This window comes from Pristiophorus japonicus, chromosome 12, assembly GCF_044704955.1.
Source record: "Pristiophorus japonicus isolate sPriJap1 chromosome 12, sPriJap1.hap1, whole genome shotgun sequence".
NCBI classification, from domain to species: Eukaryota; Metazoa; Chordata; class Chondrichthyes; family Pristiophoridae; genus Pristiophorus; species Pristiophorus japonicus.
The window spans coordinates 19,736,154-19,763,863 of NC_091988.1; the positions used below are offsets into that span (position 1 = coordinate 19,736,154).

The 27,710-nt window shown below is 40.5% G+C and overlaps 2 protein-coding genes across 5 annotated transcripts in view; one reads left to right on the plus strand and one right to left on the minus strand.

The window, feature by feature from the left end:
* Window positions 1–24,073, plus strand: part of lrig1 (leucine-rich repeats and immunoglobulin-like domains 1) — a 179,854-nt gene extending 155,781 nt beyond the window's left edge. For 2 of the 4 annotated variants that reach the window (XM_070895202.1, XM_070895205.1), the window contains 8 exons: window positions 4,810–4,973; window positions 9,212–9,532; window positions 11,776–12,057; window positions 15,776–16,213; window positions 17,975–18,121; window positions 21,245–21,436; window positions 23,173–23,445; window positions 23,664–24,073. In XM_070895202.1, coding sequence (XP_070751303.1) covers window positions 4,810–4,973; window positions 9,212–9,532; window positions 11,776–12,057; window positions 15,776–16,213; window positions 17,975–18,121; window positions 21,245–21,436; window positions 23,173–23,445; window positions 23,664–23,821 — 1,975 coding nt within the window. In that variant the 3' untranslated portion in view covers window positions 23,822–24,073. Of the gene's footprint in view, window positions 1–4,809; window positions 4,974–9,211; window positions 9,533–11,775; window positions 12,058–15,775; window positions 16,214–17,974; window positions 18,122–21,244; window positions 21,437–22,581; window positions 22,917–23,172; window positions 23,446–23,663 lie in introns of those variants that run through there. The other 2 variants (XM_070895204.1, XM_070895206.1) reach the window with 2 other exon arrangements.
* Window positions 24,074–25,071: 998 nt separating this feature from the next.
* Window positions 25,072–27,710, minus strand: part of slc25a26 (solute carrier family 25 member 26) — a 320,181-nt gene continuing 317,542 nt past the window's right edge. The window contains exon 10 of the mRNA XM_070895207.1: window positions 25,072–25,305. Coding sequence (XP_070751308.1) covers window positions 25,209–25,305 — 97 coding nt within the window. The 3' untranslated portion in view covers window positions 25,072–25,208. The remainder of the gene's footprint in view (window positions 25,306–27,710) is intronic.

Below are 27,710 nucleotides of genomic sequence, written 5' to 3' on the forward strand. Positions count from 1 at the left end.
TCTGCCGGCGGTTTCGAAATACCACCAGGGAGCGGACCGCCGGTGTGCACCATCCGCAGACTGCCCTCGCCCAATTTTTGTCTCAGCAGTGACCTGTAGGTAAGTAGGGGGAAAAAAACACCCACGAGAAGCAGTGGGAGCTGAGTGGTAGGTAAGTAGCCCTGCAAAAAGAGGTAAGTTAATGAGTTTTTAATAATTATTTTAAAATTCTCTTAGTGATTTAAGGTGAAAAGGGTCCTGAGAATGTTTTCTGTTTTTTTTTATTTTACGTTTTACATATTTAAATACACAAAATATTTTGTGTTTTCCTCCTCCGAGGCCCAACCCGCAGCCTCGATGTAAATTTTAGTAATTACCACCCATTTTGTTTAAGAATCGTCCCAAGATTCCATTTTCCGCTGGGAATCTGGGTGTAAGGTCCATTTTTTTTCACTGGGTGGAATGTTTTCCTTTTTTATGGAATTTTTCGCCAGCGGTAATTTAAAAATCTTAGTGATATTTTGGGCGGCAATCCAGCGCTGGTGGATCTTTTGGATAATCTAGCCCATAGAATCTTACAGCCCAGAAGGAGGCAATTCAGGCCGTCGTGTCTATACCAGCTCTTTGAAAGAGCTATCCAATATCTACTCGAGCAAAACTCTTCAGAATTTTGAGCACCCCTATTAACCTTCTCTCCTCTAAGTGGAACAATCCCAGTTTCTCTAATCTCTCCACATAACTGGAGTCCCTCATCTCTGGTGCCATTCTAGTAAATCTTCGCTGCACCCTCTCCAAGGCCTTGACATCCTTCCTATAATGTTGTACCCAGAATTGGGCACACTGCTCTAGCTGAGGCCTAACCAGAGATTTATAAAGATTTAACATAAAATGTCTTTGCTTTCATACTCTATACCTCTAATTATAAAGCCCCGGATCCAATATGCTTTTAACAGCCTTCTCAACTTATTCTGCCACCTTTAAAGATTTGTGTATGTGAATCCCTTTGTTTCAGCACCCCCTTTAAAATTGTATCATTTATTTTATATTGTCTCATAGGAGAGACGCAGAGTAGGGATTAAGGCCCCAAGTTTCCACATGATTTGCTCCTGATTTTTAGGAGCAACTGGTGTAGAAGGGAGTATCTTAGAAATCGGAATTCTCGTCATTTAGTTTGCTCCAGTTCTAGTCAGTTAGAACAGTTTCACTTTGAAACAGAATTTTTTTTTCAAAAGGGGGCGTGTCTGGCCACTTACGCCTGTTTTCAAAGTTTCGTTTGTGAAAACTTACTCCAAACTAACTTAGAATGGAGTAAGTGAAGATTTTTGTACGCTCGAAAAAACCTTGTCTGCACTTTAGAAAATCAGGCGTAGGTGACAAATCAGGCATAGGGAATGGCGGGGGGGGGGTTTAAAGGGAAGTTTACAAACATTAAACACTTCAGTTTTACAAATAAAGAGCCATCATCAATAATAAATGATAAATACATCAATAAATCAATCAAAAAAAATTTATACGAAATAATTTTTTTAAAAAAATCAATAAATAAAACATTTTCTACTTACCGACTGCAGCACCGGGAGCCCTCCAACAGCGTGCTGGGATGCCCCCCCCCCCCCCCCCAGTGTGTCTGTGTCAGTGTCTCTCATTCTCTGTCTGTCAGTGTCTGTGTTTCTGACAGGGAGGGGGAGGAGGAGGGATGGGGGAGGGGGGAGGGAAGGAGATGGGGGGGGGGGGGTGGAGGTAGGGGTGGGGGAGGTGGAAGGGGGGAAGGAGATGGGGGAGGGGGTGGGGGGGGTGGAGGAGGGGTGGGGGGAAGGAGGAAGGAGAAGAGGGGGGGGAGGCTAAACGGGCCGGGCCCGAGACTTCGGGCAGGGCCCATCCCCAGCACCAGATTTACAGGTAGGTTGCGTTGGGTCGGGTCGGGGGGAGCGCGGGTCGGGGGGGGAGGGAGGTCGGATCCAGTCCGGGGGCGGGAGGCGGGAGCGGGAGTTGGGTCCGGTCCAGTCCGGGTGGTTGGGTCCGGTCCGGTCCGGGGGCGGGGGGGGGAAGCGGGAGTCGTGTCGGGTCCGGTCCGGAGGCAGGAAGCGGGAGTCAGGTTGGGAGGAAGCAGGAGCCTTATTCACGCAGCCCCAGTGAGTCCATTCGGCCAGGGCTAGGGGCTGCATGCTTCGGCCCCTCCCACACAGTTTCGGGCACCTGGAGCTACTGCACATGCACGCCCACTGTAGCGCGCATGTGCAGAGGTCCAGGCACTGTTTTCAGCGTAGGGACCTGGCTCCGCCCCCTACAGCTCCTGCTGCGCTGCGCCGAGGGCCAGAGGACCTGCAGGGAGCTGGAGGTTTTTTTTAGGCGCACTTTGTGGCGCGAAAAACGGGTGTCCAGGTCGGGACTGCGCCGTTCTAGGCGCGGCTTGAAACTTGGGCCCAAAGGGAGTGTTCTCTGATTGTTGGGATGTGACCAGCGGTGGTCCCCAATGATCTATACTGGAGCCTCAGCTTTGCACCATATATATTGATGACTGTATAAAGGAATAGAGTTGTACATCCAAGTTTGCAAGTGACATTAAGTTGTGTACACGGGAACAGGAAGTTACAAAGGGGCATAGACAGACGAAGTGAGTGGGAAAAACTACGGCAGATGGGAGTTCAATGTGAGGAAATGTGAGATCGCCCACTTTGGATCCAAGAAAGACTTATTTGAATATTTTCTTAATGGGAGAGAATCTGAACTGTACACGAGCAAAAAGGGATTTGGGTTTTCATATACACCGATCACTCAAATCCAGTGCACATGTACAAAAAGTAATCAAAAAGGCTATTGGAACGCTGGCCTTTATTACAGGGGGCTTGGAATTAAAAAAATTGAGGAAGTGATGCTTCAATTCTAGAGTCTTGGCATCTAGAGTACTGCGTTCATTTTGGGCATGAATCATCAGGAAAGATATATTGGCCTTGGAGTGGATACAGTGCAGATTCACCAGAATGATTCCAGGGCTTAGAAGGCTCAATTATGTGGATAGGTTGTATAAACTTGGCTTGTATTGCATTTAATAAAGAAGACTGAGGGGTGTTCTGATCAAGATGTTTAAAATCTTAAAAAGGATTTGATCACGCAGATACAACTATTTCCTCTGGGGTAATCCAAAACAAGGGGACATTGAGGAGCGAAATCAAGAAGCACTTTTTCCATATAAACGGTAGTGGAAATCTGGCACAATCTTTCTCCCCCCCCCCCCCCCCCCTCCCCCCCCCTGCCCACAGAAGGCTGTGGATGCTGGGTCAATTTCAAGACTGACATCGATAGATTTTTGTTGATTAATTTCAAAGGATGCACATCACAGGCGGATAAATGGAGTTGCGATACAGATCAGCCAGGATCTAATTGAATGTTCGAACAGGATCAAGACCCAGAATGGCCGGCCTACTCCTGCTCCTATGACGGATTCGGCTGTTCACCCTGTAGTATCTGTGCCGATTCTTTGCTAGGGCAATCTAAATCTCAGCTCACTGACCTGCTTTCTCTCCAGTAGCAATGAAGTAGCATCCTTTACTTCTAATACTTCTCCATTTTTCCATTTAAAGATGCAGTGCTTTTAGCCTCAACTACTTCAACAATGAGAAATTTCTCCTAACCCTCTCTTCACTCTCTTGATGACCATTTGAAATTGATGACCCCTTGTCCCTCATTCCCCAACCAGAGAAATTTGTCTTTCCTTACTCACTCTTATCAATACCCATCACAACATCTATATTGGATTCCCTCTTGGCCTTCTCTTCTGCAGTGGAAATAGTCCCAGAATCTCAATTTTCTACTCATAACTATGATTTCCCATCATTGGCATTATCTTGAAGAATCTATGCTGTAGGTTCTCTATGGGTTTTAATGCCCTTTTTATAATGGGTGACAAAAACTGCAATACTCTAATTGTGGCCTAACCATTGCCTTGTACAAAGTTTTGCATTTGTATTGTGTGCCCCTGTTTATGGATACCAAAATGCTAATGATTTTTCCATGGCTTTACCTACCTGCATTTGCACTCTCGGGGAATTGTGTATTTGAACACTTTGGTGTCTGTTCATCTACACCCTTCAGCATCTTTCCATTCCAAAATATATCAGCTCCTATTTCTCCACATTAAATTGCACCTGTACCCTATGCCCATTCCATGGACCTGAAGTCTTTTACAGTCCTCCTTGCTGTTTACTGAGCTCCTACTTCTGCATCGTAAGGAAATTTCAAGGTTGTGTCCCTTTCTTCACTCTGAATACCATTTAATCCTAACCTCATTAACCAACTTTCTAGCCATGCTGCTATATTTCCTCTTTTACAATATGCCTGAACTTTGATAATAAGCCTCTGGAGACACCTTATCGAACACATTCTGAAAATCCATATACACACTTATTGCATTCCCTTTATCAATCAAATTGGTCAATTCAGAATATTAAATTTGCCAAATACGACTTGCTTTTAACCAATTTGTGTTGGCTATTAATTAACCCATGTATTAAGTGCTTACTAAATTGATCATGATAACCTATGCTTTATGCCGCAGATGCTGTCTATGCCTTGTATGCACACAATTTCTTGAATTTGGAAGATCTGTTGATCATCTTGGTGACTTAAAATGGGATAATTAAACTTTTCAGTAGCAGTGAAGAGTCAACTTCGCATTAAAATTAATGACTCCCAGGCAAATACATTAATAAAGTGCTACTATTAATCATATCCTTTATGCCAGTTTTATCTTTGGAGCTCTACTGTATGCTTGTATATTGTTCAAAATACTAATGCATTAGGTTTTTTCAAACAAATATTTTGTTTCTACAGATTTATGAACAGTGATAGTTTTTTATGTGACTGCCAACTAAAATGGCTGCCGGAGTGGCTCATGGGAAGAGCATTCCAGTCTAGTGTAATTGCCACATGTGCACATCCAGAATCACTGAAAGGCAAAAGTATCTTCATTGTGCCTGCAGAAAGTTTTGTTTGTGGTAAGTGTTTACTTGAATTATAATTTTTGAATATTTGTGGGGCATATTTCTGGTGGGACTTCAGTTATTTTGTTAATAATTAGACTCATTTTAGAACTGACATTGAGCCATATGACTGACCAACTTATTTGATTACATCAGCTTCAAATATTCATCTTGCAGACATCTGAAACTGTTCAATTGCTAATCAAATATTAAATTACACTGCATGAATCTTTGAATCTAATTTGCTTGAAATGAATTCAACATCCAGGGGTATTCAGCATTTAGGAAGGATAGACAGAAAGGAAAAGGAGGCGGGGTGGCGTTGCTGGTTAAAGAGAAAATTAATGCAATTGTAAGGAAGGACATTAGCTTGGATGATGTGGAATCAGTATGGGTGGAGCTACGGAATACCAAAGGGCAGAAAACGCTAGTGGGAGTTGTGTACAGGCCACCAAATAGTAGTAGTGAGGTTGGGGACAGCATCAAACAAGAAATAAGGGATGTGTGCAATAAAAGTACAGCAGTAATCATGAGCGACTTTAATCTACATATTGATTGGGCTAACCTATCTGGTAACAATGCGGTGGAGGAGGATTTCCTGGAGTGTATTAGGGATGGTTTTCTAGACCAATATGTCGAGGAACCAACCAGAGAACTGGCCATCCTAGACTGGGTGATATGTAATGAGAAGGAACTAATTAGCAATCTTGTTGTGTGAGGCCCCTTTGGGAAGAGTGACCATAATATGGTAGAATTCTTTATTAAGATGGAGAGTGACAAAGTTAATTCAGAAACTAGGGTCCTGAACTTAAGGAAAGGTAACTTTGATGGTATGAGGCGTGAATTGGCTAGATTAGACTGACAAATGATACTTAAAGGGTTGAGGGTGGATAGGGAATGGCAAACCTTTAAAGATCATATGGACGAACTTCAACAATTGTACATCCCTGTCTGGAGTAAAAATAAAACTGGGAAGGTGGCTCAACCGTGGCTAACAAGGGAAATTAAGGATAGTGTTAAATCCAAGAAAGAGGCATACAAATTAGCCAGAAAAAGTAGCAAGCCGGAGGACTGGGAGAAATTTAGAATACAGCAGAGGAGGACAAAGGGATTAATTAAGAGGGGGGAAATAGAGTACGAGAGGAAGCTTGCTGGAAACATAAAAAATGACTGCAAAAGCTTCTATAGATATGTGAAGAGAAAAAGATTAGTGAAGACAAACTTAGGTCCCTTGCAGTCGGATTCGGGTGAATTTATAATGGGGAACAAAGAAATGGCAGACCAATTGAACAAATACTTTGGTTCTGTCTTCACAAAAGAAGACACAAATAACCTTCCAGATGTACTAGGGGTCCGAAGGTCTAGTGAGAAGGAGGAACTGAAGGATATCCTTATTAGGCGGGAAATTGTGTTCGGGAAATTGACGGGATTGAAGGCCGATAAATCCCCAGGGCCTGATAGCCTACATCCCAGAGTACTTAAGGAATTGACCCTAGAAATAGTGGATGCATTGGTGATTATTTTCCAACAGTCTATCGACTCTGGATCAGTTCCGATGGACTGAAGGGTTGCTAATGTAACACCACTTTTTAAAAAAGGAGGGAGAGAGAAAATGGCTCATTATAGACTAGATAGACTGAAATCAGTAGAGGGGAAAATCTTGGAATCAATCATTAAGGATGAAATAGTAGCACATTGGGAAAGCAGTGATAGGATTGGTCCAAGTCAGCATGGATTTATGAAGGGGAAATCATGCTTGACAAATCATCTGGAATTTTTTTAGGATGTAACTAGTAGAGTGGACAGGGGAGAACCAGTGGGTGTGGTGTATTTGGACTTTCAAAAGGCTTTTGACAAGGTCCCACACAAGAGATTGGTGTACAAAATCAAAGCACATGGTATTGGGGGTAATGTACTGATGTGGATAGAGAACTGGTTGGCAGACAGGAAGCAGAGAGTCGGGATTAACGGGTCCTTTTCAGAATGGCAGGCAGAGACTAGTGGAGTGCCGCAGGGCTCAGTGCTGGGACCCCAGCTCTTTACAATATATATTAATGATTTGGATGATGGAATTGAGTGTAATATCTCCCAAGTTTGCAGATGACACTAAACTGGGTGGCGGTGTGAGCTGTGAGGAGGATGCTAAGAGGCTGCAGGATGATTTGGACAGGTTAGGCGAGTGGGCAAATACATGGCAGATGCAGTATAATGTGGATAAATGTGAGGTTATCCACTTTGGGGGCAAAAACAGGAAGGCAGAATATTATCTGAATGGTGGCAGATTAGGAAAAGGGGAGACCTGGGTGTCATGATTCATCAGTCATTGAAGGTTGGCATGCAGGTACAGCAGGCGGTGAAGAAGGCAAGTGGTATGTTGGCCTTCATAGCAATGCGATTTGAATATAGGAGCAGGGAAGTCTTTGTACAGGACCTTGGTGAGTCCCCACCTGGAATATTGTGTTCAGTTTTGGTCTCCTAATCTGAGGAAGGATGTTTCTTGCTATTGAGGGAGTGCAGCGAAGATTCACCAGACTGATTCCTGGGATGGCAGGACTGACATATGAGGAGAGACTGGATCGACTGGGCCTGTATTCACTGGAGTTTAGAAGGATGAGAGGGGATCTTATAGAAACATATAAAATTCTGACGGGACTGGACAGGTTAGATGCAGGAAGAATGTTCCCGATGTTTGGGAAGTCCAGAACCAGGGGACATAGTCTTAGGATAAGGGGTAAGCCATTTAGGACTGAGATGAGGAGGAACTTCTTCACTGAGAGTTGTTAACCTATGGAATTCCCTACCACAGAGAGTTGTTGATGTCAGTTCATTGGATATATTCAAGAGGGAGTTAGATATGGCCCTTGCGGCTAAAGGGATCAAGGGGTATGGAGAGAAAGCAGGAACGGGGTACTGAAGGAATGATCAGCCATGATCTTATTGAATGGTGGTGCAGGCTCGAAGGGCCGGATGGCCTACTCCTGCACATATTTTCTATGTTTGTAAACCATTTTCCTGTTGTTGTAAGATCTCTTCTAATGGTATTGTAGAACTAACTGCAGGGAGGTATGTGCCAGTGGTAGGTGTGACTGATGCAAGGATCTTTATTGGTATGGTACTGCCTGTCTGATTAGTACCCCCATCACATCGCTGACATGGCAAACGTGCTCTATGGGAATAAAAGGCAGAAGCCTAACTCTGGCTGTTGTGTGCTGCAAGTAGTTGATTAATTCATTGTGTCAAAGTATATACAGCTTTATTTTATGCCATGCTAAAAGTATGGCTTACGATTTTTAGAAACTGTTCATTAAGATAGTGACTGACTTGTGAACATCAGATTTGAAATAGTAGAAGGAATTCTGAATTGAGACCAACTGTTCATTGCAGCTTTTACAGCTACAATGTTGACTTTACCGATAATTAAAAAACAATCTTCACATCCTGTTTACAGTTAGCTGAGTGCCATTAGCTACAACAACAAAACTTGTATTTATATAGTGCTTTTAACATAGTAAAACGTCCCAAGGTGCATCACAGGAGTGTTATAAGACACAAGATTTGACACCAAATCATATAAGGAGAAATTAGGACAGATGACTAAAAGTTTGGTCAAAGAAGTAGATTTTAAGGAGCTTCTTAAAGGAGGATAGAGAGATGGAGAGATTTAGGAAGGGAATTCAGAGCTTGGGCCTAGGCAGCTGAAGGCATGGTCACCAATGGTTGAGCGATCAAAATCAGGGATGATAGAGGACAGAATTAGAGGAAAGCAGATATCTGGGTGGGGGGTTGTGGGGCTGAAAAAGATTAGAGATGGGGGGGGTGGGGGTGGGGGGGGGCAGGGGGGAGGTGGCTGCGAGGCCATGGAGCGATTTGAAAACGAGGATGAGAATTTTAAAATCGAGGCTGGTCCCCATTATTGTCCCTTCTGATAATCCCAGTATTTGTGAATACTGAAAAGCAAGTCATTTTTGATTCAATAGTTTGATTCAGGGCCCAAACCACCAAAATGTTCCACTTTGGTAGCTCTGAAATTGATTCTCTTCAATGATTCTATTAGCTTCACATAAATCATTTTGCTGTTGAATCCTCGACTTTTGTGTAACTCAGTTATAGTCTTTATAATTCACCTTTACTCGTTATATATTGAATATATCAGTGTTTTATTTCTCCAGCACCTCACCCCCACGCCTGCTCATTCCAAGCAATACAAGTTACAAACTGTTCCTCATTTGTATGTTTCCTGTTTAACTATTCAGATGACTTCCCAAAGCCTCAGATCATTGTTCAACCTGAGACAACAATGGCTATGCTTGGCAAAGACATTCGTTTCACTTGTTCAGCAGCAAGCAGTAGCAGCTTTCCAATGATATTTGCCTGGAAGAAAGATCATGAGATTCTTCACTATGCTGAGATTGAGAACTTTGCACATGTTCGGGCAAAGGATGGTGAAGTAATGGAATACACTACCATTCTTCATTTAAGAAAAGTAAAATTTACAGATGAGGGAAGATATCAGTGTATGATAACTAACAACTTTGGCTCAACCTACTCCAATAGAGCCAAACTTACTGTCAATGGTGGGTATATGCAGGATAAGTGCTTGATGGTATGCTAATCATTTCCTTGTTTTTAATTTAATTGTTGCTAAAAATGGAAGTTCAAGATGGTAAATGTTGCAAATCCAGGAGTTTGTCCAGGAGACTAACTGACTGCAGTAAACCTTAAAGATGATTGTTTTCATTTTTCAATTTGATCTTGCTACAAAACGATCCTTGGTTTCTACACCATTTGTGGTTGCCTTGTCTTTCTGCCTTTAAATCTTTTTAAGTGGATCTACTAACTTCTCCGTCATTGCTGGTATAAGGTTATTTACAAGATCCTTGAATCTGAGCCTATTGTGTAAATGGTATCCCAGCTAGTGGAGGCAGACATGCCCTGAGGTGATAGCCCTGGAAGCAGAACATGCCTCAAGGAATTTCCCTTCAGCTTCTTCTACCCTTTTCACTGATGCTGATGATTGATACCCCCCATGTGGATGGTGCATTATATAAACGAGGAGTGAACTAAGGACCAGTGGCCTCTACTTGGCACATAACAGGCCGGCACAGGCATGATCGGCCGAACGACCTCCTGTGTTGTATGATTCCATGAACAAACTTGAACTATGAATATTATGGTTAGCTGTGGCCTAATTTCAGGCTCTGGTGCAAGGTCAGTCAATTTCTTTTGGGTAAATAGCACAACAGTTCATTTGGCAAGGTGCAGTGTTGATTGCCCATTGATCTTGAATCAAAGATTAGTCTGGGTGGACAACACAATGCCAACCCTGAGTCAATTAGAAGTTTAACAATGCCAGTGGAGGATCAATTTAGAGGTTTTCCAGGATATTTTTGGAGAGTTGTGGTTATTCTACAGTATATTGTCACGAAAGTTGCTTCTGGAACAATGAGTAGAAAATCAAATATACTATTCCTTAGCATATGTGAAAATCCTTTGAAACCCTGCACTATGGTAATACAAAAGTAAACTGTTCTGGCAGAAGGCTATTCATTCAGTTGTTTTGAATTCGTAATGATTGATTTTTATAATGTTTGAAAGTGTAAATATCACACTTATTTTCTTGTTCCTATATTTAAAACAAATCATTTAAGGATGAGCATGCATTTAAAAAAAAATGTTGTACATATATTCAAAGCTGCAGCGAAAACAAATTGAAACATTTTACCAAGACCATGTGCAACAAATTATGATATATTTTTTTAAATAATGAGGGCTGGATTTTTGCTGACTTTGCGACCAGGTTTTCACTGCGATTTGACCCTCCGCGGCGAAAACCCGTCGGCAGGATCCTCGGGCACCTTTTTGCAGCGGCGCTTCCATGTATCGCCGGGGAGAGTTGCGCCGACGTGCAATGCTGCGGATTGCGTTCCCGTCGAACTTTCTGCACTCTTGCACTACGCCCAGAATACCGACTGGGTCAAACCTGTCGGTGCAGCCCTGCCAGCAGCGGTAATTGTGAAGACCTGCAAAAAAGGTAAGTTAAAGTTTTTATTTTTTAATTATTTTTCAGCGATTTAGTAGAGGTAAGAGTTTTGTGAATGTTTTTTGCAATTTTTTTTCCCCCTCCCTTGCAGCTCTCTCGCAGCACTACCAGCCCCGGACTAAAGTTGCCAAAACTTGCAGTTTGCACCGCCAATTCTCATGCAATGCCAACTTTACCGATGACGTAAAGGCCGAAAGCTCGGCCTAAAAACGGTAGCGCAGCGAAAACAATAATTTTGGCAAAAAATTACCGTTTTCACCGAATCCGAAAATCCCACCCTGATTGTCTTCAGGCTCCTTTTATATTGTCAGTGGTGTGTTAGTAATGCTGGTCCCTGAAGTGCAGATTTTACAGTTTAGATGGCGTCAGTGGAGTGTTTGGTATCATATTGTTGGGTGTTTGTGCCACTGGTCCCTAAAACACAGATCTCTCTGGTTTTCCAAACCACATGTTCTACCAGCTCCTGGCAGTTTTATGCTTGGCTTGAAGACAGTTAGCAAGACACAATGTTGGGAAACTTTCAGTACAAACATCCCAATAAATCCCGAAGTTTAATGACGTCCTTGTTAGACTTGTTTGCTCAGATGATAAAATGAAAGTCTTATGGCTCTATTTTAATGTTCTCCTTCTGACTTTAAAATAAGTCAATTGAACCAAGATAGATCTGATTTGACCATTCATCCTCAACTCATTTAAATTCACAATGTTTGAAGAAACTAAACTATACTTTGAGAAAAAATTTCCATTGGGTTTTATGTTAATATTTTATGTTTACAGTGTTACCATCATTTGTTAAGACTCCAAGAGATATAACGATCCGAACAGGAGCCAATGCTCGTCTTGAATGTGCCGCCACTGGTCACCCAACTCCACAGATTGCATGGCAGAAGGACGGAGGCACAGATTTTCCTGCAGCTCGAGAGAGACGGATGCATGTGATGCCTGAAGATGATGTTTTCTTTATTGTGGATGTAAAAGCTGAAGATATGGGAGTTTACAGTTGTACAGCTCAAAATATTGCTGGGGCCATTTCAGCCAATGCTTCCCTCACGGTATTGGGTATGTGGATTCAGCATTTATATATAGCATATTTTATTTTGAAATGCCTCTGATTTAAAAATTCTGTATCTAAAACCACTAATTCATTGCAGAATAAAATATTGTGGCAAAGATGAGCCCAAATGTTTAATCCCATTACTCGTAGATCATACTTTTAGTTTATGGCCCAGTTCCATATCACGGTAACTTGTTGATGCAATCTCAGTGCAGATTTGGTTTGTGATAAACACAGAAAGGCATAAGCGGACAGATTGTTTTCTGTATAAAGTTCTCTCTCACTATAGGGGGAATGAGGGTAGTGCGGGAAGGTGGAGTTGAGGTAAAAGTTCAGCCATGATCTTGTTGAATGGCGGAGCAGGCTTGAAGGGCCAAATGGTATACTCCAGCTCCTATTTAATATGTTCTTGTACAAAAAAAATCAAGTTACTTCTTGGTTAGTAAGATTTTTCTTTTAGTGAATTATTTCCCTTCCCAGGAAGACCAACCATTTTGGATCCACATTCTCTCTGAACTGTTCCAATAACATCATTTACAGTGGTATCCTGCAATGACTCCATTTCATATGCTGTTCCTTCTTTAACAAACCCCCTTTACATATTGATTATAAATGTTTAAACTGTGGTGGGTAGGCTTCTCTATAAAGTATAACTATATTGTAGTGTGCAGAGTATAAGGTTGCTCCTCTGTTTCAGTATTTTTTTAATTGATTTGGTGTATAAGTTGCTCCTTTATGTTTAGAGGGTGTGAAAACATGATGCTGGATTTGGCACACCAGAATCATAGAACTACATACAAGTTACAATATGGAAACAAGCCATTTCACCCAACCCATCTGTGTCGATGTTTGCATTGCATGTGAACAAGTGGTTCTAATCACATTTACCCGCCCGTTCCCATATTCCTATATCCCCTTTTGCTTCATCCACCTATCCAATCTAATCTTGAATGCTGACATAATTTCTGTCACAATCATTAACCCTGGATGTGAATTCCACAACCTCATAACTTTGTGTAAAGAAGTTTCTTTTGCAGTCTTGTTCTAAACCTCTTGTATTTAATCTTGTATCTGTGGCCCCTTGTTCTTGACCTCCTCAACTATAGGAAACAGTCTGCTTCTATCTACTATGTACCGTCATTTTATTATTTTAAATACTTAATATCATATTGCTCCATAACAAAAAAGTCTTTCTAACAAAAAAGTCCCAAGTTTTCACTTTTGTATTTGTATTCATTCATGCCAGGCAGCATCCAAATGGATCTGTTGTACGCTCTCAAGTCCTAATATCCTTCCCATAGTGTGGAGTTCAATACTGCACACAGTACTCTAACTGAGGTCTTAAAGTTTTATATAGGCTTATCATTGCCTCGTTTTTCATATTCTATGCTTGTGACAAAACCAAGAATATTAGCTTTTTTTGACAGCCTTGTGAACCTTGGGCGCTGTTTTTAATGTTTTGCGAACTTGTATTGGCAAATCCCTCTGCACATTCACGTCACTGAGTATTCCCTCACACTTAAAGACATTGAATTCCATCTAGCCAATTTTTAGTGCATGTTCTCATCTTATCAATATCCCATTGTAGCTTCCTTTTGATCTTCTAAAGAATTAGCTATACCTCCTCTAATACTGGTATCATCTGTAAATTTCCGCACCAGTCCCTGTACATCTATATCCAAGTCATTGATGTGCACAGTGGTCCCAGAATTAAACTCTCTGGGACATCACTATCCACTGCAGCCGCTTTGAAAAACTGCTTACTCCTGTTTTCTCCCTTCCAACCAATTTTTAATCTAGTTTTCTATCCTTTGGCTAATTGCATAATCATTAAATCTTCTGTGTGGTACCTTTTCAAAGGCTTTCCTAATGTCCATGTACACTACATCCACTGCATTCCCCCGCCCCCCACCCCCATGTACCAAAGCTGTTCCCTGCTCAAAGAATTCTGAGCATTATTGTTCTTTTAGAAATTTGTGCAGGCTACTTCAAATTTATCTTTATATTTGGTAATCTAATTTTTAAATAATAGGCTTGGAAAAATTTCCTATCATGGATGTTACACTGTAATTACCCAAACTTTAAAAAAATGGTTATTAATTGGCCATTCTCTGGGACACATCCACCTTCAATATAGCTCTGAAATATAGGCCCGGATTTTGCGGTCAGCGCTGAATCAACTGCACTCGCTGTTCATTACGCTTACAGCTGTTTGCAGACTTTTAATGGGCTTTTGCATGGCGACTTATGGTAATTAGAGAGCTCCCGCTCAATATGGCTGGAGTCGTTAACAGCGTTGCGCCTGGTCACAAACTCATTGCGCCCCGTTAGCATCCCCTGGGGAATGTACCGACTTTCTAGCCCAGAGTCTAAACAAGGAAGTGTAAGTTTGAATATTTAATTCAATGTAAAATCATGTACAGAAAGCAAAATAAAGAGAGGGAAAGAAACATGGGATTGAGAGAGAGAAAACAAACAAAGAAAAAAATTTAAAAAAAACATTATTTTAATTTTTAACATCTCCAACAATATTCAAAATATGATGGAATGAGACTCCATACTTGTAAAAAGATCATTTTTAGTGCCAGAGAAGTTGTTTGGTCATCAAGGCTTATCGCTTCATTTAAAAATTCACTTACACTTGAAAGGACAAGCCCTAACTTTTTCTAGCATGTTTAGTAGGTATCTTAGTGGGTACGTACAACAACCTCACGCCCTTCATGTGTTTTAATACCGAGTCTATCGGCGAGGTACTGGTGCAGCGCAGATTCTGGGGGAGCAGGGCATCTCGGAAAGCAACTGCGGACACCGGAAATTGCTGTCTGATTTACTCCATAATAACTGAGCGCTGATGGCCTCGCCATTATTATTACCGCAAAATCTGGGCGTTATTTCTGGGGCCATGACAATTTGCACCTCCTCTCCCTCCCGATCCTAGGATGTATCCTGTTGGGCCCTACCACTTTGTCTTTTACTGAAAGTTTTCCTTTTATCCATCACAATATTGCTTGTTTGAATCTTAACCACATCCAAGATTCACTTCCTCTTGGATCCTTCTCTTTAGTGAAGACTAATATGAAGCCCTTATTAAAAATCTCTGCCATTTTTTGATGATCATCTACAAATTGACAATCTTCTCCTTCCAAGGGTCCCACCTCACTTAACAATGGTCTCTTTGCTGATGTACCTTTAAATTACTTTAATGTTCCTTTTGATTCCCTTGTACCCTCGTTCCGCTTCCTTATCATGCTCTTCACCTCTTTACATTTTCAAATGTTCTTTTTTCATTATTACAATCCTTACAGGTGTTCCTTATCAATCTTAATTGGTTTAAAACCTGTTTTTAATTGATCAGTGGCATCCTGAAACTTCTATTAGTTTCCTTTGGTTTTAATAGAATATATTATTCTGTACATTTGTAATCTTGTTTTTAAAAACATTCCTAGCTCATAGACCATTAGCTCGCTGGTCATCTCCAAATTCTTCTTCCACCACACATCAACTAGTTCGTTCCTCATGTTTGTGAAATGTGCCACTACTTCATCTTGGTGTTCTAGTTTTTCTATTGGAGGACATTTCTATGTCCCAGGCAGAATATTTTCGATGCAATTGCACTAAATGGTATTCACACTTCCAGTAGCCTTTTATAGATTTAAATTTATCTGTAAAATTGAAGGCAAGAAAGAATTTCAACTATTAACTTGTTCATTTTTGTATTTCTAGAAACTCCATCATTGGTTTATCCCCTTGAAGATCAAACTGTGGTAATTGGTGAAACTATAGCTCTACAGTGTATGGCATCAGGAAGCCCATCTCCACGAATAACGTGGCTAAAAGGTGATGAACCCCTCGTGGTTACAAAGAGGCATCACTTCACACCTGGAAACCAACTGCTTATCATACGAAATGTGGTGTCTGATGATGGGGGTAAATACACATGTGAGATGTCTAATACACTGGGCACTGAGCGAGCTCACAGCCACCTCAACATTTTACCATCATCAGGTTGTGTTGTGGGACAAAGCAGAAAGGATGGAACTATGACTGTGGGCATTGTCATCATTGCTGTAGTCTGCAGTATTGTGATAACCTCACTGGTATGGGTATGTATCATCTACCAGACCAGGAAGAAGAGTGAAGAATACAGTGTCACCAATACAGGTGGGGAAACTCACAGCTTGTTATGTAATGTCATATTAGGTCTCTCAAAGCACTTGACTGCACTTGAGTAATTTGTTGCATGTTATTATGTAGAGGCACAAATCATTAATTCCTTTGCCCATACAGCAGATCAGTGCCACCTTAAAGTGTTGTACATGATCCTCTGGTGTTTTCTCTCTCATCCTGTTGTCAGCGTATTAGATTTTGCCATTTTTATATCCCTGGAAAAATGCTGCTTCTCTGCCCATTCAGTAAATTTTGCATAGATTGATAAAACTACCCAGTGGCTAAAAATGTTGGTAAGCAATTTTATGAAGTTTCATATTTTGCCAGTTATGTCAGTCATATTTTGTTCACAAGCATTTTTTTGGAAACAGAAAAATGCCATTCATTTTGCTAGATCAGTTGCATCTACCTGCATTCATACCATCGTTCAATCTATACTCTCTATACCTTTGAACCAACTTGTGCTGTCTTCAGTGGTTTGTATCTTTTCTAACTAGCAACAGAGCTAAGTGCCATTATTGACGACTAAAACTTATGTTTCTTCCCACCATTCAACTACATTTGCAAGTATTGTGCATTGCAGTAAGTTAAGGATATAGTAGTGATCTTATCGCCAAAACAAGTTTGATGCATATGCACGAAATGGTCCCCACACCTACTTAGCTGTTATCTAATATTAGCAGATGCAGTAAACATTGCATAGATTAAAATGTCTGTAAAATTGAGGGTAAGAACTTTAACTACTAACCTGTTCATTTTGCATCGGTAGCTTATTTGACAATTTAACTTCCTAATTTTTAAACTTTATTTTTGAATTCTTCACTATAGTGAACAGTTGCCCAGATAAACTTTAATTGCTACTTAATTTTGAAAATCTCAATTAGGTCTCTTGGATAATTCCTTTCCAAAGAAAATGCCAATCTCGTTTGCTTTCTTCTGCATTTAAATTCTTGATACCCGGAATCACCATTGCTTGTCTTTACCCTCGTGAGCACTCGTACCCTCTCCATGTTTAGGTCACCAGAATTATTCACAATACTCAAAATGGGGTCTGACTAATTTTGTTTGCAGCAACAATTTATACTGTGTACCTTATTTGATCACTTCTTTTGGTTCCTTGCTCCCTTTGCACAGTTTTTCTTTGTACATAATTTCACCATTCTTTCCCCATTTATTTATTAAATCTGGGGATGTGGGCATCGCTGGCAAGACCAGCATTTATTGCCTATCCCTATTTGCCCTGAGAAGGTAGTGGCTGGCTATACCACTTCAGAGGACAATTAAGAATCAGCCATGATGGTGTGGGACTGGGATCACGTATAGATCACTTTACTGTTACTAGCTTTTTATTTCAATACGGATTTCAAATGATCAAACTGGGATTTTAATTTGACGTCAAAATTATTAGTCCAAGCAGTACACTACCAAACAGCTCTTTCCATGAGGAACAAAAACGCATCAGCAAACCAAAGTTATGAAACTTCGAGAAATTTTGGCATGGTGTCAAGATTTTTCTGGAGATTAAAGAATTAAGCTTGCCAATTTGTATGCTAAAGCAGGCTTTCATTTCATATGTAGTCACTGAATTAAAATCAGTCAAAAGAGCTTTTCATATCGTGTGGGTTGAATCATGTTTGGAATTAGGGAGGGTCTATGTGCCAATCCTCAATTGTAATTCTAGTGTAAAAAGGAAAATGTGACCTGTCCGCCTCTCACCTGTGTTTACCTTAGCATGTGTCTGTGCTTAAACTGTAGATGAAACCATTGTACCGCCTGATGTACCAAGTTACCTCTCTTCACAAGGGACGTTGTCTGAGCGTCAGGAAACCTGTGTCAGGGTGGATGGTAGTAACAATTTGCAACTAGCAGTGACACTTCCCAATGGACATATGGAGAGCAATGGTATGGTTGATTTTGGTTTGAATCCTTTTTTTTTAAATTGTCTAGTTTTTCAGCCATACTTTAAAGATAGGAATTTTTATCACTATGTACTAATTTGCTTGAAAAATGATAGTCAACCACACAAAAAATGCTGTACATTTGTGATAAACAAGTATATATTCTATGTGGGGTTGACTATTAAATGCTTGTCCATTTGCACCATATTTTTATCCTTTTTGAGCTTATTGATTTCCTATGCAATTTGGTATGTTCTAAAAAATTTATACAGTCTACTTAAATCTCCTGCCTTCAAAACATCGTTGCTTTCTTTTGCAACACATTGAGAGTCACTAGGATAAGGTCCATTGAGCCCAATGTATAAAATTTTTAAAACTGGGAGAAAGTATAGTGAGTAAATATTAACAGAGCTTTATGCCTTTTCTCTGCCTCAAGAAGTATTTATTTCCAGAATACAAATACTTTTGAATTCAGTACCTTACTAGTATTCAGCTGCAGTAGCATCATTAAGAGATACTTTTAAAGGTAGAAAAGATGGCACCAGCAAACAAAGCTTTGCATAACGATAGGCGTAATCTTTACACCTCAACCCATCTAAATGCTGCAAGCCACTAAAGGTTTGATTCAACAGCTGTAGGTTGATGTGTTTAAATACTTTTGTGGTACTTAACTGAAGAGCAGCAACAGTTTCAGATCTGAGGTAAGCTCAAAAGCCCTAGCTGGGGGCTTTTTTACAAAGTCTCTAACTACTTAAGGGTGTTTTAGGACCAAACTGGCATTAACATTTTCAGCAAATTTCATCTTTTTCTGTACTACATAAGTATGCGGAGGTTGAACAAATGAGAATTTTTAAATTGTTCTTCGTTCCACATTCTCTGTGCACTACTGGAGTATAGTCTAGCTTGATAGGTTCTAGGGTAACCAGGTGCTGAACTTACACATCACAATATGACGATGTAGGAAGGTGGTACTGCACATGATCTACTCCTGTTTCGTGTAATACTTCAGAACATAGAAACATAGAAAATAGATGCAGGAGCAGGCCATTCAGCCCTTCTAGCCTGCACCGCCATAACCCTTGATCCCCCGAGTAGTAAGGACTTCATCTAACTCCCTTTTGAATATATTTAGTGAATTGGCCTCAACTACTTTCTGTGGTAGAGAATTCCACAGGTTCACCACTCTCTGGGTGAAGAAGTTTCTCCTCATCTCGGTCCTAAATGGCTTACCCCTTATCCTCAGACTGTGACCCCTGGTTCTGGACTTCCCCAACATTGGGAACATTCTTCCTGCATCTAACCTGTCTAAACCCGTCAGAATTTTAAACGTTTCCATGAGGTCCCCTCTTATTCTTCTGAACTCCAGTGAATACAAGCCCAGTTGATCCAGTCTTTCTTGATAGGTCAGTCCCGCCATCCCGGGAATCAGTCTGGTGAATCTTCGCTGCACTCCCTCAATAGCAAGAATGTCCTTCCTCATGTTAGGAGACCAAAACTGTACACAATACTCCAGGTGTGGCCTCACCAAGGCCCTGTACAACTGTAGCAACACCTCCCTGCCCCTGTATTCAAATCCCCTCGCTATGAAGGCCAACATGCCATTTGCTTTCTTAACCGCCTGCTGTACCTGCATGCTAACCTTCAATGACTGATGTACCATGACACCCAGGTCTCGTTGCACCTTCCCTTTTCCTAATCTGTCACCATTCAGATAATAGTCTGTCTCTCTGTTTTTACCACCAAAGTGGATAACCTCACATTTATCCACATTATACTTCATCTGCCATGCATTTGCCCACTCACCTAACCTATCCAAGTCACTCTGCAGCCTAATAGCATCCTCCTCGCAGCTCACACTGCCACCCAACTTAGTGTCATCCGCAAATTTGGAGATACTGCATTTAATCCCCTCGTCTAAATCATTAATGTACAATGTAAACAGCTGGGGCCCCAGCACAGAACCTTGCGGCACCCCACTAGTCACTGCCTGCCATTCTGAAAAGTACCCGTTTACTCCTACTCTTTGCTTCCTGTCTGACAACCAGTTCTCAATCCACATCAGCACACTACCCCCAATCCCATGTGCTTTAACTTTGCACATTAATCTCTTGTGTGGGACCTTGTCGAAAGCCTTCTGAAAGTCCAAATATACCACATCAACTGGTTCTCCTTTGTCCACTTTACTGGAAACATCCTCAAAAAATTCCAGAAGATTTGTCAAGCATGATTTCCCTTTCACAAATCCATGCTGACTTGGACCTATCATGTCACCATTTTCCAGATGCACTGCTATGACATCCTTAATAATTGATTCCATCATTTTACCCACTACTGAGGTCAGGCTGACCGGTCTATAATTCCCTGTTTTCTCTCTCCCTCCTTTTTTAAAAAGTGGGGTTACATTGGCTACCCTCCACTCCATAAGAACTGATTCAGAGTCAATGGAATGTTGGAAAATGACTGTCAATGCATCCGCTATTTCCAAGGCCACCTCCTTAAGTACTCTGGGGTGCAGTCCATCAGGCCCTGGGGATTTATCGGCCTTCAATCCCATCAATTTCCCCAACACAATTTCCCGACTAATAAAGATTTCCCTCAGTTCCCCCTCCTTACTAGACCCTCTGACCCCTTTTATATCCGGAAGGTTGTTTGTATCCTCCTTAGTGAATACCGAACCAAAGTACATGTTCAATTGGTCTGCCATTTCTTTGTTCCCCGTTATGACCTGATGTTGCTAAGATGGCACCAGTCGACCCCCTTTTCTGCCCTTCGATGCTGATGTGTGTGTTTGAACACGTGGTTTCCCCAGAATCTATCAAACTATTCTTTAAACTGTAAGCACTAAGAGGCTTGCAGTTTCATTTTTTTTGTTCTCAATGTCACCACTTTTCATTAAAATCTGTGATTATAGAATGAGGCCAACAGATAGAGCTGGAGAGCAGACTAAATCATGGGTCCTCTGAAAAGACAGCATTCCGCTGGATTAGTCCTGTGAAGATCGGGGCCTATTAATATTTCATGGATATTTAAAGAATGAGGAAGATCATATCAAATCTAATGATTGTTTATAATCTGTGACCATATATTGGAATATCAGGATTGTTAATGGTGAGCAATAATTTTACAGGGCAGCCAAATTTTGATTGTGGAGCTCTGATGGGCTATTTGGTTATAGGTATGTGTCGGTCCAATGCTGGAAGCTGTGCAGATGTGGACTCTCGTAATATTCCCTGCAGACAAAGCAAGCATTCTGTTGGGTGTAATGTTAAAGATGGATGTAAATATGCAGCAGATGGAAGACTGTGCTCAGAAAAAATAGGTATGTGGCTTTTGCAAACAGAAGTCCATCTAACTATAAAAATACTTAAGTCTATTGCGAGTAAAAAGTATCCATATTCTATTGCAATTTATAATGATTTCTGCCTACAGCTTCAAAGAAAAGTGTAGAAGGGACTTGTTTGTAGACTAGTCATTTTAGCACCTCTAGTTTACAGGTAAATTTTTGGTTAATTGTATAGTGGAGCAGCTTTGGAAATGGTGTATAAAATGTTTATGGGACATTTGCATGGTACATGAATGAAAACAAACAGTTCTGTTCTTTGAGAAAATATTCAATAAAATTAAATAAAACTTGGTCGTATGAAGCAGATGTATTTTGATATTTCAAAGAATAATAGATATATCAGAAAAGACCATTAGGAGCTAACATTTGGCAGGTCTGACAAACACTTCACTGAGACTCCTGTTAAGGTATGGTTCTACTGGTACTGGCAGTGCTCCAGGAACTTGCCAAGTGGCCATTCATCTATGAGCCTAGATGCTGATTAAAGGGTGGATTGTTTAGCTATCAGGCATTGCTGCCAATGCTATTGACCATGTATTACCAGATGTTGTTACAGAGTAGGCCCCCCCCCCCCTTTCGCTCCCTTCCCAGCTCCAGGATACTGGGGCCAATTATGCTACTTACAACTGGCTAAGGCGATAGGTAATTTCTAACCGACACATTCTATGTTCATATTAAGGTAGATGTACAAAATTTCATGTGTCCTACATATGCTGCAGGTTTGAGCTCAATTTGTCATTTGTTGGAGAAGTGTGTGGGGCGGGAGGCGTGGGAGTGGGAACCAATGATAACACAAAACCCTCTGAAAAATTAGAAGAGTACGTTAAAGCCTTGAAAATAGAGCCTTCAGTTCACTCTAAACATTGTCAACACTACGGGCTGCACTAGATATTTGTAAAGCTCTGATCTTTTTAGGTGAATTAGACTATCTATCCGTAAGGATAATGAGCTCTTTGTATCTTCAGACGATTGGTTAAAGCTGTTTCCAAGTGAGATTGACATTGATATCCTGTGCTAATCTGAAGAAAATTTAATTGAAACATTCAGCACAGTGATCACATGGAGTGATCTTCATTCCTTCATGAATATTACTGCATGCTAAATTGGAATATCCCTGTCAGGATTCTTTATATTCAGTACCTGTACTACTGAAAAGAATGAAGGCTCAAAACAGTGGAATTGGAGAGGGATTATAGCACATAGTAAGAGAATGGATATGGACATGGAGGATGCTTTGGATGTCAGTTAAGTAATTTTATTTTTAGTCTGAAGGGAAAAGCACTTTTTTTTTTACATTAAAATTTCTGCCCTTGCTACTAAAATATCATTTGTGTTCTCAAAGTTTTGCTCAAAGTCCATAGAATATTTAAGTGACTCTCCATAGAACACTTCTAGTTCTGCACCATGACAAAAAAAATAATTACAAACCTGCTGATACAAAGTAGTTAATGAGGCCTGTTCACTGCACTTTGTATGTTAACTGTCATGACAGCTGACTAGTTTTCATAAGATTTTTGTAAGCATTCCTTACATTTCTGGTTATGATCAAAATTCCAACCGTGAGAATTTTTACCAGCATACAAACAAACTAGACCATTCTCAAGGTTAAACTTTAAAAGTGGTTTCTAAAGAATTACCTGTGTACAATAACAAGCTCTAGCATACTGATTTTTTTTTTCGCACAGTGACTGAGAATCTCTCCATGTTAATAGGTTCATTTGATGTTCCAGCGATGGTCTGTGTGGATCAATTTGATAATTCCAGCATTTACTCCAAGGAACTTGAATGTTCAAATCCACATAGAACTGTGGATCATCCACATGGTACAGAACAGAATAAAATCGATGGAGGCATTTTAAATTATCCATGCAACGGGACTTCTAGTAGCATGAGGGAGAGACAAGGGCCTGTATATCCTAGCAACCATGATAGGATGACATCACAGCCACAAAAATTACCACCTGTAAAGTTTGCTGACAAAAAAGGTAATGTTTGGCCGTTACTTTGTTGAAGTGTAAAGTACAAAAACAGTAGCTGTACTTTGTGAAAAAGTTTATTTTGCAGTAACTGAAAAGCTAAGCAATTGCAAATCCTTTTGAGGCACTATAAGTTGTAAATGTCTTTTTTCCCACAAAATTTAAATCAGTCATGAAAATACAATTCTTAACAACTCTGCCAAATTTAAATCTTTTTAATTTTTCAGGTTTGTCTTCCCAACCTGTGCAGTTACTTCAGGAACTTCACAATCCTGTACAACCTCCATCATTGGAGGCCCCAAGCCACCAACCAGTATCGTTGTGTGACAAACCACAGACTTTACTACTTAATGGACCGTTATCACGATCATGTGACTTTGTCTGAAAAACAGAAGTAAATTGCAGATGAATGCAAACTTATGCCTGTGCACTGAAAACTTTGTCAGCTTTTTGTTACTACCTCACCTCTTAGCATACCTCTGCAACAAGATGAATAGATGTGGCAGGACAGAGCTTGTGTGGGAAAAATCCTATTCGAGCGTTCTTTAACTATATATTTTTTTAAGCTTCCATGGGAAGTATTAGTAGCTCAACAATTGACTTGCATTTGAAGCATGTAAATGCGGGGAATAATGTACAGACAAAGGAATGTTTTGTTTTTATATGTTTGTACATAAGAGTTTCCAAATATGTATCTTTTACAGAAGATATTTTAAACCTATTTAGCGCATGAATAACACATTTTTAGAATTTTTGAAACTATTTCTCCTGGTTATGTTGGTTGCTGTTTTTAAATTTTGCAAAACCTTCTGGTGCCTTATTGCAAGGGGTCATAATTAAAATAACATTGCTTGTATAAACCCACTCACTTTTTCACTGAATAGCTAGGTATAATTATCAATATCTACATGCAGAAATTGGACAATCACATCACTGTAGAATTTCTGGGGAATTGCATAAATCATTTGATGAGGATCAACTTTAATTACAAATCTCCCACGTTTGCTCCCTTGATAGTTTGGTGTAGAAGTATGTTTCAGAAATTGTAGAAAAGCCATTCAAAAGCTTTATGATAAGTTTGAATCCTGTGATCAGACAGTGAGTTGTAGTACAAATTCTGCTATCAGCAAAGGGATACTGAAGAAATGGAAAATGCATCATCTAATTGTAAAACTACTTGTCCAGATCACTTGGAAAGAGTTTTCCTTAGCCGTCAGTCAACATTCTTGTAAGTGCCAATAATTTGAGAAACTGGTGGACTGCATTATTAGGAAAATAGCATTAGGGTTAACCAAATACTGCTCACTGTAGTCTTTGTATTTGCAACTTTTGTTCCTTAGAAATGATATAGTAGAAATTTTACTAATCAATACTGCTAAAATTGGAAACAAATGTAGAATTTTAATGGACTTGGACTGAAGTTTTAAGATTTAAAATCCTAATGACAGAATGGTGCCACTTCCAGCAAATATTTCCATATTGAATCTGCCTCAAACCACACTAGGTAAAATGACTTATCCATCAGTTAATATTTCCTTTTATACATTGCCAGAAAGGACACAGCAAAGCTGCTTAAAGGAAGCAAACCGAGGAAGGAAGTGTTACTTTTCTGCACAAATATTTATTTATACAATTTGGTAAAATATACATTGTTACAGAAATGTAAAATATAGAAGTATCTAACAAAGGTATTGAAGTGTCTAATAAAAATCATTTATAATATTGCATTAAGAATTTTGTATTCATTATTACATCTCCATTTTTGACACTGATTATAGAAGCACCTTGTGTACTTTATCATAAGTTCCTAGAAAAAGGAATCCACCAAGGCTGATCCACGTTACTCGGGGGGCAATTCCTGAAAATAAGCTGAGAAAAATGGAAAAAATCTTAGTTTATTTAAAGCTTGCAGTTGCAATATTCAAATTAATGATACTACATCATGACTTGCACCACTCCACTTTCTACCAACTCTTTTTTTGTGCTTTCATTATTAACCCATAAACTATTCTGGGCACCGCTTTCAAGGTCAAAATACTATTTTCAGTGCTTTCTGCATCTCAAAGGTGCTGACTATGAAAGACTTGCAATTTATATTGCATCTTGTATCACAGAACAATTTGTAAGGTCCCACATGACTACTGCTAACTAGCTAATTTATATTTGGTTGTGTTGGTCAGATTGTCATGGGATGTTTAACCATCATACAGTGCTTCATTTTTAATCCCATCAGAAAGATGGCATTTACTCAGTAATTACTGGAATGTCAGCTTAAATGGTCTTTGGGGACATGAACCAAGAGTTGCACTACTACGGTGTTAAATACATAGGCCTAGAAATCGGCAGGCGCTAAACCGCCTCAGAGACCGCAGGTAGGAAGCGCATGCTCATTACAAACTGGAGGTGTGCCTAACCCTCCCCGTATTAGTAAAGGCCAAAAAATCACATGCAGATCCACGCTTCAAACAGGCAGTCGGCAAGCCTAATTCCTGTTTGAGGCCCCACTAAAATTGGTTTGCCCCGAGGTGCTAACTGCACTCAGGACAACCAGGTTTACATCCAGCTATTACTTAGGACACAACCAGCAAGGTAAGGTTTTAAAATATACTTTCCTGAATTTCGAGCCGGGAGGAGCAGTATTTGGTGTGCCACAGGCCTCACCAGGTGCTGGGATTGTTCAAACCTGAATTTCTAGGCCAGATTCTTGGCCATTGTCATGTCTTAGAATTTTCTCCCTGGTTTGTTCTAAGCTGACCAAATGCTACCATACCTGGTTATGGTACTGAATTAGCAACCCAGAATTCCTGAGTTCAAATTCCACTGTGATAAGTTGTGAAAAAATTTAAGTAAATCTGGTCATTTGTGAGACTCCACTAAAAAAATAAGGACCACAAAATCTGCTGGATTGTTGTAAATAGTCAGTACATTCAAGAAGGCTGACTATTCTCAGCAATTAGCGATGCTAAAGTAATAAACTGATCTCAACTGGAACAGGGTAAATCAGCCAGGATTTCTGCGCCTACACAGTAACCCTCCACAGAAGTACACAGACATTACTAGAGACCATAATTGGGACAGACTGTAATGTTCTGCACAGTCAAATAGCCTTCTAGGCAGTGCTGGTACATGAATAACAGATGAGGTTACGGGAAGGTGGCTGCACCTTTTTATAGGGCTCGATTTTCCCCAGTATTTGCAGTTTTTTTTGGAGCAGGCTGCTTTTTCTGGCCTAACTCAAAAAATCCCATTTCCCCAAACAATTTGCACCAGCGTAACTCAGTTAGTTACGAACTTTTTGTGTCAGTTTTTTTTTCAGCCAAAGTGGGCGTAACCAACCGCTTACACCAATTCTGGCCATTTAGGGAAGTTTGGCCGGCTGAGAGTTACTCCAGTTCTGATTAGGCCAGCATTTGTGGCCTGTCCTGAAAAACCTTCCATAGAGTTAAGGAAAGCAGCGCAGCAGATGCCCGGACACAATGAAAGAATTGAAAAATACATAGCAGCAAATTAACTCCAACCCCACCCGAAGGCTGTCCGGTCCCATTCTCGGTCCCTGGTTCACACACACAGTCCGGTCCCATGAGAGAGTCAGTCCCCACACACAGGAAGGCTGTCTGTGTGAACCATTGAATGGGACCAGAGAGAGAGAGAGAGAGAGACATGAACCAGTGATCGAGAATGGGACCAGACCGGACAGCCTTTGGGTGGGGTTGGAGGTAAGGTGGTGCTATGTTTTTCAATTCTTTTAATGTGTTGGGAGGTGGTTGTATGCTTCACTTTGCAGCCTCAGCTCGCATTGTATCCCTGGTTACCATGGCAGCCCGATCTTGTTGGCGCAGATCAAGGCTCCCCCCCCCCCCCTCGGGCTAGGCCATGCCAAAATGAAGAGGTCCAACGGGGAAACTTGCAACGCTTTTTTTTTACGTACTTGGGCCCCAAAAAATCGGCCGTAACTCCAATATGCCAAAAAAATGCTTTGGGGAAAATTGAGCCCATGGACTCTAGGAAGAGAAACAGTAAAAAAAATTGCACGCGGTAAACATTTTTAACAACCAAAAACAGCCACTATGCTGACAACTTGAATGTGGGTTCTGAAGTGCAAACATCTAGATATTAAATTTGTATAGATGGTTGCTTCCCATTAAATAGTCCTATGAGTAACCCACATAGACTGTTCATTATGTCCACGTCTGGTGACACCCACTCTGTCACATTTTTAATGATTTTCCATTAATGTGACATCTCTCTGATCCTGATACTTCAAAAACTGCTTT